At 46.9% G+C, this 20206-nt stretch overlaps 1 protein-coding gene across 1 annotated transcript; it reads left to right on the top strand.

Moving 5' to 3' along the window:
• Positions 1 to 1314: 1314 nt before the first annotated feature.
• On the top strand, positions 1315 to 20014 carry ARHGDIA (Rho GDP dissociation inhibitor alpha). The gene is made up of 6 exons (XM_033139093.1): positions 1315 to 1438; positions 14890 to 15094; positions 16323 to 16406; positions 17786 to 17862; positions 17983 to 18046; positions 18388 to 20014. The coding sequence occupies exons 2-6, from the start codon at positions 14905 to 14907 to the stop codon at positions 18585 to 18587; spliced, it is 615 nt and encodes a 204-aa protein (XP_032994984.1). The 5' UTR covers positions 1315 to 1438; positions 14890 to 14904; the 3' UTR covers positions 18588 to 20014.
• Positions 20015 to 20206: the final 192 nt, after the last annotated feature.

The raw sequence follows: 20206 nt of genomic DNA, 5'->3' as shown, positions 1-20206 counted from the left end.
GGAAGGTAAATGGTGTTTACGTGCGCTGCTCTGGTTTTCCAGAAGCAGCTTAGTCATGCTGGCCACATGACCTGGAAGCTGTACACAGGCTTCCTCGGCCAATAAAGTGAGATGAGCGTGACTGGACCTAATGGTCAGGGGTTCCTTTACCTTTACACTACTTTTTAGTACAGTAATTGCAAAAACTGCATTTTGTTTTTTAGAATTACAGTATTTTAAATACCGTAGGGATTGTTTGTTGTTCCTTGAAAAACAAATAAAATGAGGTGGTGGGCTATTGCCTGATTTGGACTTGTTCATGAGTGGGCACACAGTTCATGTAGTGCAAATTAATAAAAATCTGTTGGCCTAGTTTAATCGGGCAGCAGTTCACAGTCTTTAACACATCAGTGTTCTCTATGTGTGCCCAACACTCGTTGGAATGGATCATGCCTTGCCTTCATAAATGCAGGCTGTATTCTTTAAGAAAGCGTTAAGAGTTGCTTACGCCTACCGGTAATAGTTCCTAACCGTTCAGTGGCCGGCTCATGTGTTTACCCAAAAAGCTGGACGGCATTTCCAAATCCGTGTCTCGTATTCTTGTACGTCAATTCCGCGTGAAACAATTTTAAGTTTTTATTTGATTGCGGTGAGAAGTAATCCTCTGCTGAGATGACCTGTCTTTACCACTAGAATCCTGAGTATACTTAAGTTTATGAGGAAGCGAGACTCGCCAAACAAGGACGGGGGAAGGAATGGGGTGGGGCAATTCGAGCATAATATTTAAAAGCCAGGCTGGGGGAGGTGTATAGAAGATGGAACAATGGAAGGGTGCAATGGTCACTTAACGTGGTGTGGATGAGGGAACTCTCCACGTTTGCCGCTGCCACAAACACCTGATTGCAGTGAAGAGGCGGGGAGCTTTCCGCTCACAGTACAGTCCCCTCGCCACCGCCCCCTTCCTCCTCCTCTTCTGCCTTCCTCCAGCGCTAGAAGAAAAGGCCTCGGACCCTAAAGCCTCGACTTCCTTCTCTCCACACAATGGAAGAGCGTCGTCCGTCCGGCGCACAGGAGACAAAAGTCCGCCATTCCCACCCCAAGATGGCCGCCGGGCGGGGAAAAAGGGAATTTCCCCCCGCCCTCTTTCCCGTGTCCCTATCGCTATACACGTAGATACTCTAGGCGTTGGGGGGGGGGCTCTCTCTATGATCGGGCTCTGCTCCCTTTTCCCGCCTCCGCTTTAGAAGCCAATGCGCGGGCCGCTCACCGGACGTGACGTCGCCACGGAGGGCGGGTGGCAGCCGGGAAAGCCTGCCCGCCGGTGGAAGGAAGTGACGCCAAGGGAGCATCGCGGAAGTGTGGGGGCGGGTGCGCGCGCGCGGGGTGGATCTGGGCGGTGGCGGGCGGCGTTTGTCACCGGTGGCGGCAGAAATAGCAGGAGCAGCGGCACCGGCGCAAGGTAGAGACCGGCGCTGGGCAAGTGGGCTGCGGCTGAGGTCGGGACTTCTGGGGTTGGGGGCGGGCTGCTGCTGCTGCAACGCCAGGGAGCCTCCTTTTCTCCTGTAACCCCCCCCAAAAAATCCGGCTTCTGCACCCCACCCTCCTTTCGCTTCGGTGACGATGGTCGCCCGCCGTTTCTGCTCGCCGTCACCTCTGCGGGGTGGTTTTTTGTTTCCCTTTCTCTCTAGTGGGAGTCGCACGCCTCAGGGCCGGTTTGCGTTATGAATGGGCGATCTGTGCGCGCGCCCGTTAATATCTCGGTTGGGGTGCCGTCCATTGAGCTCTGCAGCTAATTTCCTCTTCTCCTTATTCTGTTATTACTTAGATCAAGTTAAATTTCTCTCTCCATCGTTTAATAGTCACCCGTGCTTGTTAGTACTGCCATGTAGGCACCTGCTCGCATAGGGTGGGGGAGGGAATAAACTTCCCTTTCTGATTGCTAATCCTGGATTTTTTTTTTATTCTGTTCATACCCAGATTTCTTGTTCCTGCCTTCTTTAAGTGACCAGTTCCCACGATAAACTGCTTTTTCGTTGGAATAGGCGTAAAGTGTATCTCTACCTGCTCTATAGCTGCTTGGGTAGGCGTTGCTGGCCTTCACAACTTCCTGGTCTTTCCTCCATAGGAGCTCTTATTTTTTTCCTCAGCAATTTCCTTCAAGTCAAGCCTACAGCAAGTGTGTGTTAATGTTATTTTTGTAAGTGCCTGCTCGGTGTACCATTGCATGAAATTTCACACAATGCCTTTGAGAAAGTCACTATATGAGAGAGTATGGGTGAGCTTGAGTATGGCTCAGGGCTTTATTTGAGCTAAAACTTGGCATTTTGACACTGGTTTCCCCCCTGGAGTAAGGGGGGCTCAGTGTTGTACAGAGAGTGCCATTTCATCCATGACCGAATTGATATATTTCTGTTTCTAGGTTTAGAACAGAGGAAGCCAATGTGGTGCCATCCAGGTGTTGTGGACACCTGTCACCCCTGACCATGCTGCTTGGGGCTGATGAGAGTTCTAGTCCAGCAGTCTTAATGTAAACAGTCTACGGGCTTGAAGAGCATCTCTCCTTTTTATATTAAGCCCTGGTGTGTGTGATAGTTCATATCGCAATCACTAAAGAAGGTCACTACTCAAAACTGTTTTATTAACAAAACCTTTATTTGAGCCTGTTCTCTTCATGGTGTATGCTTCATGTTGGCTCTGCTTATAGAACCTTACAAAAGGGTTGGATTGAAACATTGGGACTAATTGCCTGCACATTGAGATGTGGATGAAATACATATCCTATGAACCAACAGCATGCTATGCAGCTAATGTTAATTCCATAGCAAAATGTGATTAATAATAGGCTATTTATGGCAGCATGATCATATTTGTGGCTAAAAGTCACTGGATGAAGAGGATTAATTTGACCACTATACATTTGTGGGACTTTGTTGACATAGGTAGGGCTGTATCACTTTTTGGCATTGGATTAATGGCACTGATAAAAATGTTTTCGGGGTAAAATGGCTGATCTATTCTTCTAGCAATCTTCTGGAAAGACCTAGAGATGCTGGATGGGCACCCACAGACCTGGACTCTGTTGTTACTGAGTGTTCTGTAGTCCAAGCGTCCACTAGTAGCAGAGGTGTTGAGAGTGGGAGACACAATGTTATCTGCACAGGTTAGTCATACCTTATCTGTAAGGTGTGTGTGTAAATCTAGTGCCAACTTCTCGCTCCTGCAAACAGTTATAAGAATATAAATTCATGCCGTATACAGGAGGAAATTACAAAAAAGGCTGTAAAACAATATTCCTTCTAACAGTAATTCTTTGTCTGTAATGTGTAAAGCTGCTTAGATGCAACATGTGTTTTATCTGCATCCTTTCTGAGAGTGCACTAAATCTTAGCTACATTTTCTGAATCAGCCTGGTTGCACTCTAGGCTTCCTCTTATAGGCTGCAACTAATCAGACAAGATTTGGTTTAGGGTTGGGACCTTACTGGCTCCACAGGCCACATTTCACGGTCACAAATGATGTGCGGAGAACTAGCAGGCAGCAAGGTGATGCTAAAAGCAAGGTTCCCTTCCCACTTCATTTCATTGCAAACCAATGTTGGAAGATGATCCTGCTTAGTGCTGTGTTCCTGCTTTGTGCAGGGCTTCTGACTCCTGACAACCAGCTGGTTGTTGGGCACTTCGGAAGCTGCCTAAGCAGACTATGACAAGGCCTCACCCTTTTGGCTCAGCCCTGTCCCTACTCATGTGGGGTAAGGTAGATAAGAGTGACTTGACCAAGATGGCCTCACTGTCCAAATGGGGAAGTCCAGAAGGCCAAGATTGGCCCTTGGGTCAGAGGGTCCCGGGGGACTGAAATCTGGTCAGTCTTGATGCTCAGTGAATCACATAAGGAATGTGCTGGAAGCAGAAACTTTATCCTTGATGTAGCCATTCTGTATGAAAAAACTCAGCAAGGAAGATGACTCTCTTCTGCTTTAGGGAAGGTACGTGTTTTTTCTTCTTATTGGCAGGCTGTGGGTGAAATAAAGGAATTGTAATTAAGGATTTCAGTGACTACAGTCAAGTGTTTATTGGTGGATCTTTGATAAGTGATCTAGCTGCCAGTGTGCTACAAGTTATCCAGTCTATCTACCTACTTTACTCTGGATTGCTTCAGCTGCTATTCTGTAAGGGGTCCTGCTAGCTTGGTCTTCACTTTCTCAGTTCCAACACTCAGAGCTCAGCTAACACACAAACCGACCTTTCAGCACCAGTGATCTACTGGCTTTGGGCTTCCTAATATTTTAGGTTGGCACTGTAGCAGTACCTGTAAAAGCCAGGACTCCTGTCATGCCTTTACTCTGGTCAATATTTGCTGCTCTGTTTCCATGGTGAGTGCTTGTGTATGCTGTAGCTTAGCAAACTTGTACTATCAGCTAACACATCGTGGCAAATTAAGGTAAATGCAGATTAGAGTCTATCATGCCTGATTCTCCACCAGTATGAGAACTTCAGAGCATTCAAGCAAAGCTCGCCAATGCTTGGAGGCTATGAAATGCCAGTTTGTGAAAGAGCTCTATAGCAGGCTGTTCTCCCGGCTTTAAAGGCCACAAATGTTTTAGCAACAAAGTCTTTTCAATTCTGTACAAAATGCTAACAGATGTGGTCAAAACCAGCAAGAGTTACATGATCTGGCAATCAATGGCTTCCTGCATCCCCTGGCTCAATTGTGCATGTAAAAAGGATAAATCCAAACTCCCCACTGATCCCTTTCTCCCTCACTGCAGCAGAGTGCATTAGCTCTAAGGCTAATGGGATCTCCAGTTCGTTCAGATGGAACCTTCTGCCAAAGTGAATTAGTGGCTCAGCCTTGGGGACCATTCGTGTGAGGAGCTTCTGTTCTTGCCTCTCATCAGCAGCAAATTTCCCTGGTGGCAAAACCCTGTGTCTTCCCTGCAGTGCTGAATGTTCCTCTGTCTGTCTGGCAGTCTGATTAATGATGTGGATTGTGCTTTCTTGGAAGACCTTGAGTCTTTGCTCCTCTGGGCCCCCCTTCTTCCCTTTAGAAACCTCCAAAGGGTGAAAAGACTGGATGAGTAGCGAGGGTCTGTCAGTAGAATAAACTGGGAGCAGTGCCAGCAAGCAGTAAGGCTGGGCAGTTGCAAACAAGCTGCCCTGCTGCTCCTGAAAGATGTTAGCTGTATAATAGAGCCCAATGCATTAGTTTTGGCCCTTTCACACTAAAGATTGCTTACACATTTACTTTTCTCTGTATAGCGATTTCTGTGTAGGAAAACTAGCTTTCCTTCCTGTGCAGTGTGTTGTGCCTGTATTTCATGCCATGAATATGCTGATTAGCACACAGCCCCGCTGCCTGATAAGTACAGAACAAGTGCATGTGCCGGATTTCACACATTTTGTTGTATAGCAAATTACAACATGGACTCAGATTTATCCCATGAATGAAAGTGTGTGGGAAGCAGGTTTCCCCTCCCTGAACCAAATGTATTGACCCATTGTCTTGATCAGTAGCATGATGTAACAGACTGATATAGCCAGTGTTGTGTTGGTCAGCCTGTGCTGACCAAGGAATGAGATGGTCATTTTAATGCTGCAGAGAAATATATAGAGCCATTTGCTGTGAGAGCAATTGGGAATTGGACTGTAGATCTTCATGGATGTAGTTAAGTACCCTAATCACTTGAGGGCAGGCAAGCTTTTCTGTGTTACTAATTGGCTGTTTTTAATCTCAGATACTTTTAGGTGCTGCCTGAAATCTTCAGATGCAAAATTGGCTCAGATTATTATACCCCTCTGAGTTAATCATGTCAACATGATAGCGGCTCTCAAATTCAGGTGCATGAGGATGCCCGCTTGCTCTAGAGCTATATTTAGGTCTAGAGGTGCTCCAGTTCCTAGATAAATTGTCGGTTCTATATTAGTACTGAAAGTGTTCTAAATAGTCCTTGAAGCTGCAGTGCTAGTTAATCCCCCTTTTCCTGACCCATCTTCTCCCCCTGGCTTTGCACACTTTCCACTTCAGTTAGGACACAAATATAGCATCAAAATAAACTCATTTTTTTCTCTTTTCATCTTTAATTTCCTGTTCCTTCTAGATGGCATAGAATAATTTTCCAGTAATAAATGTATGTAGTTCATGTGGAAAACATGAACTAATTTTGAAATGATGCACTCATAACTTTGACCTAAACTCTGTTAGCACTACGTGGTCTAGTGTAGGCTATGCATGCATGTATGAACAAATTGTTCCAATGTATCTAAATATTATTGTGGTTTGTTGGTGATCCTTAACATTTTTAATGTGCTGATATCACTGTTAAAACAATGTAATACCCAACAAGTAACTGTGTATGTTTAATCTGTGTTTAAGCAAAAGCAAAACCGTTTGGCGCTTTAAACACTAATGAATTCATGTTGGCTTTTGCTTTCATGCCAAATTCCATGATTTGCATGTGTCTGCAAGCTTACAGGCATCGCCCTGCCCATGCTCTCTGCTGTAGAAGATTTAAGGTTGTACAAAAGGTTCTAATACTAAGCTTGCTGCATATGATTTTGTGGTTTGCTACTGGAAAGATCTAGTAGTATAGATAGGGTGACTACAGGGGAAGCTAAACAAAGTTTGCTGTAGTTAAACATAGGTGTTCGCATTTCAGTTTATGTATATGGCTTTTTGCTCATGTGACTTGCACCTAGCTATTTGCTGGAATCAAAAGGCGTCATGGCACCATAAAGCAGGAGTGAGGAATTGGTGGTCCTTCAAGTCATGTTGATGCCAACACCCATTAGCTCCGGGCAGCATGCTCAGTGGTTAAAGGTGATGGGAGTTGTTGTCCAGCAATGTCTTGAGGACCACAGGTTCCCCAGTCCTGCTTTAGAATGGTACAAAACTCTCGGCCTTGCTGTACCAGCCTAACCCTGGCAGTCCTTTGGAGCACGTTACTTTCCTGTAACTTTGAACAACGCTGCGTGATTTCCATGGGAGTCTCCCCCACCCACCCGAAATTCGTTCTCTCTGCTGCTTAAGATACTGTGGCACCAATCTTGCAAGGGTTTGTGCCACTGTTCTCTGTTCCCCTCTGCTGTACTTGGGAAAAGTGGAAAGTCTAACTTGAATGGCTATATCTGGTATCGGACGCAGCTCCACCATCGTGGCAGATTTCGTGAGCAGAGTGCAGATTTCGTGAGCAGAGTGCCTGAGAGTGCGATTTAAAACAAATCTGCTGGTGTTGCTTTGGCTGCCACCTGCAAATGGCGATAAAGGGCCTTTGTTCCCTCTAGGCGGTCTTTATCCTGCTGACCCTTAGTAAACTGCTCTCTTCCTCCAAGGAAGGGGCTTAAGAGTGGCCTTCCTCTTTGATTGGAAGCTGCTCCCTGGCAAGGGCCTATGAGTTTGCCCTCCCCCCTCAAAGCCTTCTCTTATACTACAATTGCATGGCCCCTTCGCCTGCAGCAAGTACTAGGAGCAAAGTCTGCTTTCTAGGATTGCATAGTCCCTTGTGTGTGGTGGGGCCAGGCTGTGGTGGCTGCCTTCCCTGGAAGTCCTGGCAGTTGAAAGGGCTTTCCAGCCTCATATCGACAGCAGTCTTTAGAGGATTAATATTCTGGCCTGGGGCGGGGAGACAGGGGAGGCGAAGTATTGTCATATTCTGTGCCACTGCTGGGCTTACGTTGCTTTGTGAATGGTGAATCATGCAATCCAGTTCTGATAGCTCCTGTCTGACTCCCCCCCTCCCCCCAATTTAAATTTATTTTTTATTAAAGATTTGTCTTTCTTACAAATCAGTTACATTTGTTGTGAGACAATTGTGTTGAGTACAATATAAGGTTGGGGAAGAAGAGGGGTGGTGTGGTGAGGCTTATATACACTGAGGTCCAGTGCTGAGGGCCTTCACTGCAAGAAGCCAAGTTACAGGGAACCAGGAAGAGCGCCTTCTTGGTAGTGGTACCCGCCCTGTGGAACACCCTCCCACCAGATGTCAAAGAGACAAAATGTTTAATAATTGTATTTTAATAATTCTGTTGGAAGCTGCCCAGAGTGGCTGGGGAAACCCAGCCAGATGGGCGGGGTATAAATAAGTGTACATGTGGGGTTTTGTGTCAGTGTCAACTGGGTAGGTTCTCTTTCTATTTGTTTATTTATTACATTTCTTTGGTAATGAGAGGTATTGGGGGGGCAGGGTGTGGTTGGTTGTCTGTGGTCGGCTGCAGTGGGGATTGTCTGCATTTGTGAGGTGGGGGGAGGGCTTGTTGGGTCAGGTAAGCCAGACTGATTCGTATGCTGTTGGTGGATTCTTCTTGTCTTGTTGGGCTGTGTATGTGATAAAGGGAAGCCATTCTGGGGTGAAGGCATCCTCTTCTATTTGTCCCTGTGTCAGTTTTAGTTTTTCGGTTAGCTTTTCTAGTAAGGCCTTTTACAATTTGATACCATTGGTCCATGTTTACTCCTGACAGGTCTCTCCAGTGTCTGTATTTGAGGCTTCTGGCTACTGAGAGTAGGTGGGATAGAAGCTCTGTATGTGAGTGGTCATTACGATCTTGGAAGATATTCAGTAGCACCAGTGCGTTCTAATACCTGTTTAGTTATTTTGCATATCTCTTGTAGCACTGCTGTCCAGCAGGGTTGGATTTTAGGGCATTCCCACCACATGTGGAGGTATGTGCCTGTGGAGGTGCAACCTCTCCATCATCTTGGTGAGGTTCCTGGGCATATCAGCGCCAGTTTCCATGGTGTTAAGTACTACCTGTAGGTGAGTTTCAGAATGAGTTCCCTTCTTTTGGCTGATAGGGATTTAAAGGGAGGTTTAGACCACATTCTAATCCATTGGGTGGGGTTACTTTCATAGCCTATGTAGTGCTCCCATTGCTCTTTGATTGCGTCAAGGGAGTTTGTGGGAATTTGGGGCAGTATTTTGTATATTGTGGATACCATCCCTTTGCCATATCCCTCTGCTGTCAGGAGAAGGTTTTCGAAGGTGATCAAGGGCCTAGTTGCTGCTGATTTTACTGCTGGATTGTTTAAGAAGGCATGTACTTGATGGTGTGGTAGCCAAGGTATTTGCGTGTCTCCTAGTTTGTCTTGTATTTCTTGTTTTGATATGGGTTTGTTGTTTTCTTAGAAGTCTTTTAGACAGTGTAGGCCTTTGGCTTGCCAGTTTTTTATCTGGAGGTTTTGTGCTGCGTGTTGTATTAGTGGGTGATGGGCCAGGGGGGTTAGTAGTGGGGATTGGGATAGTTTGCCTACTTTTCCCAGTGTGGTGTAGTGGTTAAGAGTGGTAGACTCGTAATCTGGGGAACCGGGTTCGCGTCTCCGCTCCTCCACATGCAGCTGCTGGGTGACCTTGGGCTAGTCACACTTCTTTGAAGTCTCTCAGCCCCACTCGCCTCACAGAGTGTTTGTTGTGGGGGAGGAAGGGAAAGGAGAATGTTAGCCGCTTTTGAGACTCTTTCAGGTAGTGATAAAGCGGGATATCAAATCCAAACTCTTCTTCTTCTTCTTCTTCTTCTTCTTCTTCTTCTTCTTCTTCTTCTTCTTCTTCTATGTGAACCTGTACAGTGTTGTGGGGATTTTCTTTAGTTTGTTTTGGAGAAATGGGTTTGCTGTTGTGGGGATGTTTTCGATGGTGTCTCTCTCCAAGTGGACCCATTGTCTGTCTGACTCTTTTCAGTAGTGCAGCCTTGCATTAATTGGATAGTCGTAGGCAACAAGGAATTGCATGCAGGCAAGTGAATGGGAGAGTCACACCATCCCTCTCCTGTGCCCATCACAAAAGCCCCTTGGACTGCCAGAGGAGAGAAGACACCAACACGCTATCAACATTTTTTGTAGGCTTGTGGGTTTATTAACAAAGTTACTTCAGTGTGTATTGCTCCGATCCCTGTATTTCATAATTGCTGCTATTGCTGTGTACCTCACTTAGTTTTCTGGGGAAGCATAAAAGATGGCGATGTTCTCGCTCTGCAGCAATACTTGTAATGTGCATGTCGATTCCAGGATTGGAGGTGGTGTGTGGCTGTGTTTTTGTATAACAGGAGATTTTTCATGAGCCTGTGGCCTAGTGATGCACACGAATCCTGCTAGCTGCTTTTAATGGGGTTGGGGTGGAAGCAGGGATAACAGTGAGCCTAGCAGCACAACTTGGGACTGCATGATGCTAGCGTGGGTGGTATAATAGGTACTTCTGATAGTGTCGTCCCCCCCCCCCCGGTAGATTGCTTCTTGGCTGCTTTTAGGGGAAAAGAAGTGGGATGTAGGCAGAAGCCTGTAAGTGGGCCTAACCCACATAGGAAAGCAGCTGAGCTGTGCCAGTGGCAGCAGTTCTTTAGTAACGTCTAAGGCATGTGGTCACACCCTTGGGGAGCGAGCCAGCTTCCTGATTAGAAGGGGAGGGGCATTCCTGCTTTCCAGTGGCGTAGGGCAGGGTTGGGCCGCATCATTTTATACTTCCAGTCCTGACAGTGAGCTGCTGTGCCTTAAAGGGGCACTCCAGCTGGAGCGAGGAAAATGCTGCTGCTAGCTAACAGCTTCCTCCCTTGAGGACCCTGTGTGCACACTCCCAAGGCGGGGAGCAGACAACTGCTTTTTTCTGTGTAGCCTTCAGATTACACACAAGTCCCCTTTCCCGGTATAGTTCTACCTACACCTTTTATTCCAAGGAAGGTCTCCCTCAGTTCCTGGAATTCTTTGAAGATTGCTGAAGTATGTTTTGCAGTTCTATGATGCAAGGAGGAACAGGGGCAATTTGGGTTGGTGTTCCTCCTCTGGAAGGAAACTGCCCCAGGTCATTTCCCATTCCTTATCCTTGGTTTTATGAACAGTGTTCAAAATTAGACAGGCTCCGGGTGCATTTTGAAAGCTTGGTTTAAGGAGCCACTTGGTGCCTAGTTACCGGTATATATCTGAGTTTCTAACACAGCTTCTGAAGTGGGACATACCTAGTTGCTCATTTCAACATAGTTGTCTTGGCTTAGGAACATGTTGGCCAATGCCTTGCTACTGAATATTTATGAAGAAGGCTGTTTGTATTGGCTGCCTGGTATCTTGGAAATCTCTGCCTTTTGACTCTCTCTCTCTCTCTCTCTCTCTCTCTCTCTCTCTCTCTCTCTCTCTCTCTCTCACTCTTCCCCCCTTCCCTGTGACAGGTGAGGGGTCAGTGTGTTTGTTCAGTCAACTTTAAATCGTAGATGCATTAACACTGCTGCAGTAAAAAGACCGAAGCCCTGCCCTTTCACAACACATTTACCTCACCAAATGTCAGTGTTTATGAGAAAAGTCTGGAGCACTTGTTTGTGTCCATGTGATACCTAGCCTCCCTAAATCAGTACTGGAGCCTTTTCAAGTAATTTAGGTAGAACACAACCACATCAGTCTTTTTGAAAGAGGCTTAAATCGAGGAGACTTGCTATGGAGAAGCAAGCATTTCCTTATACTGAAGACATAGAGATAGTCACGGAAACCACATCTGCACCATACTAAACCTCTTTTATGTGGCTTCTTCCAAGGAATCCTGCGAACCAGAGTTACAATTCCCAGAGTGGTTTAACACCCATCCCTCTTCCCAGGGAGTTGTGAGTACTGTATTATAGAGGAAAGCAGCTCTCAGCATCCTAAACAAACTGCAGTTCCCAGAGCCCTGTGTAGGAAGGTGGTGTAATCATGCTTTATATGTCTGGTGCAGAAGTGGCCTATGTTAAAAGCATAGTTGAGATTTCTGATGGATGCAGTTGGCCCTTTGGAGTGTTCCTTGCCACTTGTCTGCCTTCCTCTTTGAGAGTTATGCATGCTTGCAGATGGAAGCCACAGATCATCCTATGTGATGTGTTGTACTTTCCCAGTTGATACAGGATACAGTTTTGCACATTGAGCCATCTTTGTGGAGTTCTTCCTTCCAATAAAAAGTTGTTCCAGCTGTGCTGAGTCCTGGTTACTTGATCGAAATCCTGGCATTTCTACTCTTAATTGTTAAAAACAACAACAACCCATAAGCTTCATTTTCTAGAGAGGTAGCTGTGTTAATATCTGTTGCAGCAGGATAAGCAAGGAGTCTTGTGGCCAGTGTACAAAATTTGCCAGGTGCATTTTGCACCTGACTGTCGGCCACTTGCGACCAAGTGAAGATGCCTGAGTGACAGGATGGCGCCTGACATCACCATCTGGAGGTGCATGCCTGGGGATCCTTGGATCTTGACTGTTTTCACATACTAATACCCCATCCTGTACAATTCTATTGGTTATATTTTATCTGCACAATCAGAATGAATTTCAGGAACCGAAATGTTTTTTTCTGTACAACAAATCCGTTCTGGAAGTCCGTTCAACTTCCGCAATCATTCGGAAACCAAAGCGCAGCCAAGTGGAAGCCGCACCAGACGTTTGGGTTCCAAAGAACGTTCGCAAACCGGAACACTCACTTCCAGGTTTGCGGTGTTTGGGAGCCAAAACGTCTTGAGTGCCAAGGCATTTGGGATCCAAGGTACGACTGTACAGTTTTGATTGACTTTGGCATACTTTTGCCCAGTTTGAGCTTTGCTGCTTCATCTAAGTCCTGCAGGTGCGGGCAAGATGGGGTGCTTCGCTCAAAGAGGACTAAGTAGCAAATGCTGTTGTTGTTGAGGCAGTTCCTACAGCCAGGTGTCTGGTTTTTTAGTGGTCCTGAAATTGGGAGGTATGCAAACTTTAGACCCCAGAGCAGAGTCGGGGGCTGGGCTAGACTCAAGAGCCATATCTCAGTGGTGGAGAACATGCAAAAAGTCCCTGACTCATCTCCATAGCAGAGCTGGGGAAGCCCGCGGGCTTAAAAACCCTGCAGGGCTGCTTCCAGTCAGTGTAAAAGGTAAAGTTAAAGGGACCCCTGACAGTTAAGTCCAGTTGCGGACGACTCTGGGGTTGCGGCGCTCATCTCGCTTTATTGGCCGAGTCACGTGGCCAACATGACTAAGCCACTTCTGGCGAACCAAAGCAGCGCATGGAAATGCCGTTTACCTTCCCACCGGAGCGGTACCTATTTATCTGCTTGCACTTTGACGTGCTTTCAAACTGCTAGGTTGGCAGGAGCAGGGACCAAGCAACAGGAGCTCACCCCGTTGCGGGGATTCGAACCGCCGACCTTCTGATCAGCAAGCCCTAGGCTCTGTGGTTTAGATCACAGTGCCACCCGCGTCCCTATTCCAGTCAGTGTAGGCTGCCCTGAACTACAGTGGTACCTCTGGTTACGAACTGGATCCGTTCCAGAGCCCCGTTCGTAACCCGTGACATGCGTAACCTGAAGTGCCACGTCTGCGCATGTGCGGGACGTCATTTGATGCGCCTGCGCGAGCTGCCAAACCCGGAAGTAACGCGTTCCATTATTTCTGGGTTCGGCGTGTTCGTAACCTGTGTTGTACGCATCCTGAAGCATTCGTAACAAGAGGTACGACTGTATATAGGCCCAATGTCTGCTTCATTATAAGGCAGCTTTTTATGAGCAGAGAAGACCTTTGAAAGCTCACCATGTGCTGGGGGGAGGAGTATTTTTTTCTGTCTTGTTACCCAATAAGATTTCATAATAAAGTGCCAAAGTTAAAAAAAAGAAAAAAGAAAAAACGTGTTTAGCAGGATTCATCTGGCATCCTGATGCGCTTTTCCCATTTGTGATGCTTTGAGGCAAAAGACCTGGCTTCACTTCAACTTATTGTTTGTCACGGCTCCTCAGGGACTGTTCTTGCTCCCCCTTCACGCTATTTATTCAATTGAGATTGTACTTTGGAAGCAACAGGCCGCCCACAACTAATCAGTTTGGTTAGTGTGGAGTTTGTTCCAGGTTTCAAGTGTGCTCCACTCTCCCCTGATTGGGTCCTTTTAGCATCCGCGTTGTGCCTGTTTGCATGATTTTAGCCCTTGTTCCGACCTCTGCATATTTATGCAAAGTGAATCCGAGGAGAGGAGAGGCACAAGAGGAAGCAAGGAAGAAAATTGGTGGCAGCGGAACAGCTACTTCCCCTGAACCACCATTTATTTTTTTATTTAAAAAAGACAGAGGTCTAGGCTTGCTGGTTGCCCAACAGCACAAAAGGAAAATTCCAAGTCCATTGAAACCCTGTTGCTTGAGAACACCACCTCAGATTGTTTCTAACCTTTCCAGGGAGACCCCTGGGATGAGTTGCAACTTCAAAGGGCTTTTTGTAGCCTGCAGAGGAGTTGGGAGTGTCTGAACCGGGTTTTATAATGAGAGCAGGCTCCTTTAACCATGGTTACCGTAATAGCTTCCTATTCACTGTCCTGAGAGAGCCTGGAGGAAGCTTACCCCACCTCACTCCATGACTGCTCCCTCTGCCTGCCCACCCCAGCCAATAACAGCAGCCACCTTCACTGGCTTTGTTTAGCGTTGGGTATAACTGGGTGCTTCATTTCTCTTTCAGACGGGCAGCAGGTGCTGCCAACCCTAGCCTGCCTGCTGTGTGAGTGGGGGGGGGGCAGGCGTTGGCTTATATGGGGCAGAATTTGGCTAAAGGAGCTAGCATGCAGTGATAAAGACTAGGGTGGAGCAGCAAGCTTGTTGCTTGGTTGGTTCGCTTCCTTCCAGCTCCCGAGTGAGGTGGAACAGAACATCTATCTGGCAATGAAGCTCTTTAACTTCAGCAGCAGGGGGCAAAGTGCAAAGGTTCACATCCTTTCGGGTCTCTCTAGAGGAGGAGGAGGGGAGCATATCAGCTAGGAACCTCAGTCTCTGCGCCTTTAATTCCTTCAGGAATTCTGTGCAGCAAGACAAAAATCTCAGAAAGTTAAAGGATTACAGCACCTGGGGAATTTCCTTGAGCTTTGGCAAGGGTTTTCCCCTTGCGGACATTGTTGTTTCTAGCCAAGTTGCCGTAGCTAATGTGCTTGTTTGTGTTCCTTCCTTCTCTCCTCTCTCTCTCCCCCTCTACCCCCAAATAGGTCATAGTTGCAGAGATGGCTGAACAAGAGCCTACCCCCGAACAGCTGGCCCAGATTGCAGCTGAAAATGAGGAGGACGAGCACTCTGTCAACTACAAGCCCCCTGCCCAGAAGAGCATCCAGGAGATTCAGGAACTGGACAAGGATGATGAGAGTTTACGCAAGTACAAGGAGGCCCTGTTGGGAAATATTGCCATCGCTGTTGGTGAGTCCCTGGAGGACGTATTTGGGTTTACTGTGCGAGGGAAGCAGGCGTTCTGAAACCTGCCCCGCTTTCTCACACATGCATGCGTCTCCAAAAGTATTTGGCCCTCTTCCATTCAGATGTGGTGTGGAAACCATCTGGTCTAAGCCAAGAGCTGAGATCCTGAGGAAAGAAGCTTGGGAGTTGCCCAGTCCTGAAATCCATGGTCTTGGAGGGGGGAATTGTCTCTGCAAACTGGAACTTTAGACTTTGAATAATCTCTACAGGTTTGTAAGCAGAACTAAGTCAGGAGTAAACTTGCGTAAGACTTCTCTTGTCTCTTTCTTTCTGTCTGTCTGTCTGTCTGTCTGTCTCTCTCTCTCTCTCTCTCTCTCTCTCTCTCTCACACACACACACACACACACACACTTCTAATTACTTTTTTTGGAGCACCTGAGATGATGGGGAATAAGTTGGGGTACTGGTAGGCAGGTAGGGGGTGAGAAACTACAGTGGTACCTCGCAAGACGAATGCCTCGTTAGACGAAAGGCATTCGCTAACGAAAGGGTGACTCGCAAGACGAATTTTCCTATAGCCATGACTCACAAAATGAAAACGTTTTGCGATTTATTTATTTTTTTGTAAAACCGCACTTCCTCTGACCATGCTTCGCAATACGAAATTTCCGCTCTACGACAACACTCGCGGAACGAATTAATTTCATCTTGCGAGGCACCACTGTATAGGGAACCATGAGAGTTAAAGGCACAAAGCTTTCCTCTTAATCTCAGTTTTGGGATCCACTTGTGGCTTTCAGTACAGTCCAGTTGTGAAGAGAACATTAAGTAAACTTACCTTAAAGTGAAGACACAAAGGGTTGTACCCAATGAAGTTGACCTGTTAGCACAAGGACTTTGGCCTGCACAATAAGACTTCCCTTCATTCTCCCCAAATTTGCTCAGCAGAGGTGGTGGTGGAAAACCCAGAATGGAGGTGCATGGGGAGAAAAGAGGGAGAACAAGCCCAGTTGCACAGGCAGAGGTCCTTAGTGGGACAATTGAATTGGATACAACCCAAAGGCTCACCAGGTTGCTGGTTTGTTGACTGCTGCGCAGTACATTTGTGGATCCATACTTGCCATCCTTTTTTGCTGCTCTGCTCTGCAGCCTATGCCTGCAGCTATCAAATGAGATACTTAAGGGCTGGTCTGCTTACCCTCTAGTATTTATGCCTCATCTTCTCTTTCAGATCCCAGCACTCCAAACGTGGTGGTAACAAAACTGACTTTGGTCTGCGCTACTGCTCCTGGACCCTTGGAGTTGGACCTCACAGGTGAGTGGGTTAGGTCAGAATATATGATCGGTCCTGTACAGGTAGGCTCACCAGAGGATCTTTCAATCTCAATACATTGCATTCTCACTGCAGATAGCCAGCCCTATACAAACATCTACGACTACACAGAGTTTCACCCTACAGCATTTGCTTTGCACCTAGTTTTGATAGAGAAGAGGTCATTGCCAGATCTGAGAGCCATTTGAAGAGAGGTTTTCCTGCCCAGTTGCTGCTGTGATGTGGTTTAAGGCTCGTCTTGCCTATTACGGAATAGGCTTGTGTTAAAGTCATCTTAGGGCTCAGCATTGATCCATGAGATAAACTTATTCTTAGTTTCAGAGCAGCCAAATTTATATGTGGCTGTTCAGACAGCCTACCGGTCCAGTGGTAGAGCAGTCACCCAACAAAGGCGCATGCCTCATTTCACATTGCACCTTTGCATTCTGGGAAAGGTCTGCCAGGCTTTGGCTAGGAGAGAGTGCAGTTTGCAGAGTTGTGGCAGAGCTACCAGCTGGAATAAGCAGGTTTCCAGAGGGAAAATCAATCCGGACCTGAATGCACAATTCTCTTTTTCTTTCTTTTTGGACAGAAGGAAATATTAGACTACGGTAGGACTCAATGCAAACCCAGCCATTTTACCGAGTGCCGCAGTGCCAGCTGAATAGCCTGCAAAATGGCCTAGTATACGTGCCTTTGGATTGTCTGAACTGGACAGCAGGCATCAGTTTAGGCTTGTGCCATTCTGGTGTTCTTTCATTCTGGTGGTGCTTTGACTCTCCATGGCTAGAAAGATACATGGGTGCTGTCAGTCAAGATGGTGCCGGTAGTGATTTTTAAGCTAGAGTGTGCTCAAGTTTTAAGGCTAATCCTATATACAATACATATATTTATTGAATAAAATTTATACTCCGCTTGATTGTAAAAAAAATCTCAAAGCGAAAAAATAAAACAATGATATCGTGAAACATTCACAACCATACTTTAAAACATATAAAATTTAAAACGCTAAACCCGATTTCTAAGCATCTGGGTAGGCTTGTCTAAACCAGAATGTATTTAGCAGGCACCGAAAAGAGTACAGTGAAGGCAATTGCTTGACCTCAATATGCAGGGAGTTCCAAAGGGCAGGTGCTGCCACACTAAACAATTGAGTTCTTAAAAATGAGGAACGGGTATTATGTGACACCTACAGTAGCGCCAATCCTAAGTAATCAAATGGGCACATGTGGAGCAAAGGGATCTCGTAGGTAAACTGGTCCCAAGTTGTTAAGGGCTTTATATGCTAATAGTACATAGAAAACAACCTGCTGCTCTTTGCTTTAAAGCTCTCAGTGGAAAGTTCACCTGTCTTTGATTCCTGCCTTCTCCTTGCTGTTCAGGTGACCTGGAGAGTTTCAAGAAGCAGTGCTTTGTCCTGAAGGAAGGTGTTGAATACCAGCTAAAAATCTCCTTTCGGGTAAGGTCTCTTGTCATATCTGTCAGCCTTCAGGTCGCTAAGCACATTGCTCTGGCCTTTAGGATTTTGTGTGTCAGAGAAAAGAGCATGTTGGCTGATGGAATTCTCTTGTCTATTTAGGTGCACAAAGAGATTGTTTCGGGGTTGAAGTATATTCAGCACACATTCAGGAAAGGAGTAAAAAGTAAGTGTCAAGGAGTGGGAGGGGTCATGTGCCGTGGATCCCATACCTTTCATTTGCTTTGTACGGTGCAAAAAAGAGGGGGGGGGGGCTTCGCAATGGTTTTTCTATCAACTTTTAGTTTGAAACATTACCTCAATAAAACTGGAATTTGGTGTTTGAGCTGATACAGAGGATGTGTTGCTTCTGCTTGAACGCCAACCATGCAGGCAGCAGTAGCGAGCGATTCTGATGGCTTTGGAAGGCTGTCTTTTCCCTCTCCCCACAAAAACTCTTTGGAGAGCCATTGGCGTATTTCAAATATTCTGGCTCACGTATAGTGTCTGTGTTTTTTCTCCTTCTAGTTGACAAGACTGACTACATGGTTGGGAGCTATGGGCCACGTGCTGAGGACTACGAGTTCTTGACCCCCATGGAGGAAGCCCCCAAGGGCATGCTGGCTCGGGGCAGCTACAACATCCGATCCAAATTTACAGACGATGACAAGACAGACCACCTTTCCTGGGAGTGGAACCTGAACATCAAGAAGGAGTGGAAGGATTAGCCCTTCCCTAGCCAAATCCTGAGAGTTGCTCAGACAGCGGCTACAGTAGAAACCCCCCGCCCCCACCCTGTACCAAAGTGCTGGCATTGGATACCCTCCCTTCCCTTTCCCATTCTTAAGCTCATCAGGAAGACCTTTTGGCTCAATGCCCCACATATTTCCTCCCAAGAATCACTGAAAGAAATTGACCAAACCTGCACTGTCTGGCCCAAGCGCAGAGGTGGAAGTGCTCCCTCTCCTTTCTCTGGCCTCCCGATTATGAGGTCTGCTGCTTCTGACCCACTTTGAATACATTTCAGGCAGGTGCTGAAGGGGAAGCAACATTCCTGCCTGCAGGGGAGAGGATTCGGAGGCACTCCTGTCTCTGGGTGATGGGCAAGGTGCTGAGGAATCGATTCCATGCAGAGCTGGGAACTGCCTGCTGACCCCCCCCTCCCAATTGTTTCCAGGCTCAATCATGTTCATGGCCTGCCCCTTCTCCTCCAGAGGCGTGGGTTGGCTTTCCATTTGTGATGGTTTCCTGTAACCATGATGCCTTAATGTGTGTAACATACATCCTCCAGGGAGGGCTCCCCCCCCAACCTTGTTACACGTTTTTATATGTGCTCCTGTCCTGTCCCCCACACATACCCCTCCCTCCCTCCTGATTTTACATCTTCCGGCCAGACCATCCCCCTGCTGAGGCTGATGTCTCCGAGGGCTTAAGCTGCTACCCTTACAGGCTCCCTGTGGCCAGAGAAGCGCTTGCTTCCAGCTAGGGAGGTGGGGCCTGTTGGTGGGCGTGGAAGTTACACGAGTGCCACTGTCATCTCCATGTTAGTTCTGTCACACCTAAACTGGCTGCAAAGCACTGAAGTCCCAGGGCGGTCCCTGGGTTTTCAGGGCTGGAAGAAGGATTGGCCCAGCTCAGCTGCTCCTCACCTGATCCGAACAAAAGAGCTTGCTATGGACAAATATTCGAGAGCAGTGAATGCCTTATGTATCTGTTCTGCCTTTGAAATCATGTGCCTGGCCTGTCAGTATTTATTATTGCCTTGATTAGATGCTTCTCCTTCATGATGCCCGGACAGCCCTGCCACCCCCAGTAGAAACCCCACTGACGTTTGAAGGAGGAGGCTTCGCAGGGCCTGCTCTCTGTCAGGTGGGCACGTTCCAGCTCAGCAGCCCAACTCAGCGGGGCTATTGCGAGTCCCAAACTTGTGTTAGAACTGGGACCAAGCGTGTGAGTGTGCGGTTCTCTTTCATAGCTACGTCTCTGCCCCCGGCTCCTCTTCCCCACTCCGTCCCTTGCAGGATTTTTTTTTTTGTTTTTTTTGTTAAATTGATTTGATGCGTTTTTGTCTGAAAATATAAAGATCTGGATTAACAGATTTGGAATCATCAGCTTCCCCTTTTCTGACGGTAAAATAAAATCTTGAAACTGACAATGGTTTTCGCCTCCTCGTCAAAGTTCTTCCAAGCTTGCTGTGAACAGTGGGTGTGGTAGGGGCAAATGGGGCTCAAACACTCAAGGCCTCCAGATGTTGCTGGACTACAACACCCATCCGTCCCTGGTCCTTGCTTAATGCTGGCTGGGACTGATGGGAGCAGGGAGTTCAACAACATTTAACCTGACTCAA

This window comes from Lacerta agilis, chromosome 2 (assembly GCF_009819535.1).
Source record: "Lacerta agilis isolate rLacAgi1 chromosome 2, rLacAgi1.pri, whole genome shotgun sequence".
NCBI classification, from domain to species: domain Eukaryota; kingdom Metazoa; phylum Chordata; class Lepidosauria; order Squamata; family Lacertidae; genus Lacerta; species Lacerta agilis.
Note: the sequence above shows the minus strand (reverse complement) of the source record. Positions and strands in the feature narration are given on the sequence as shown.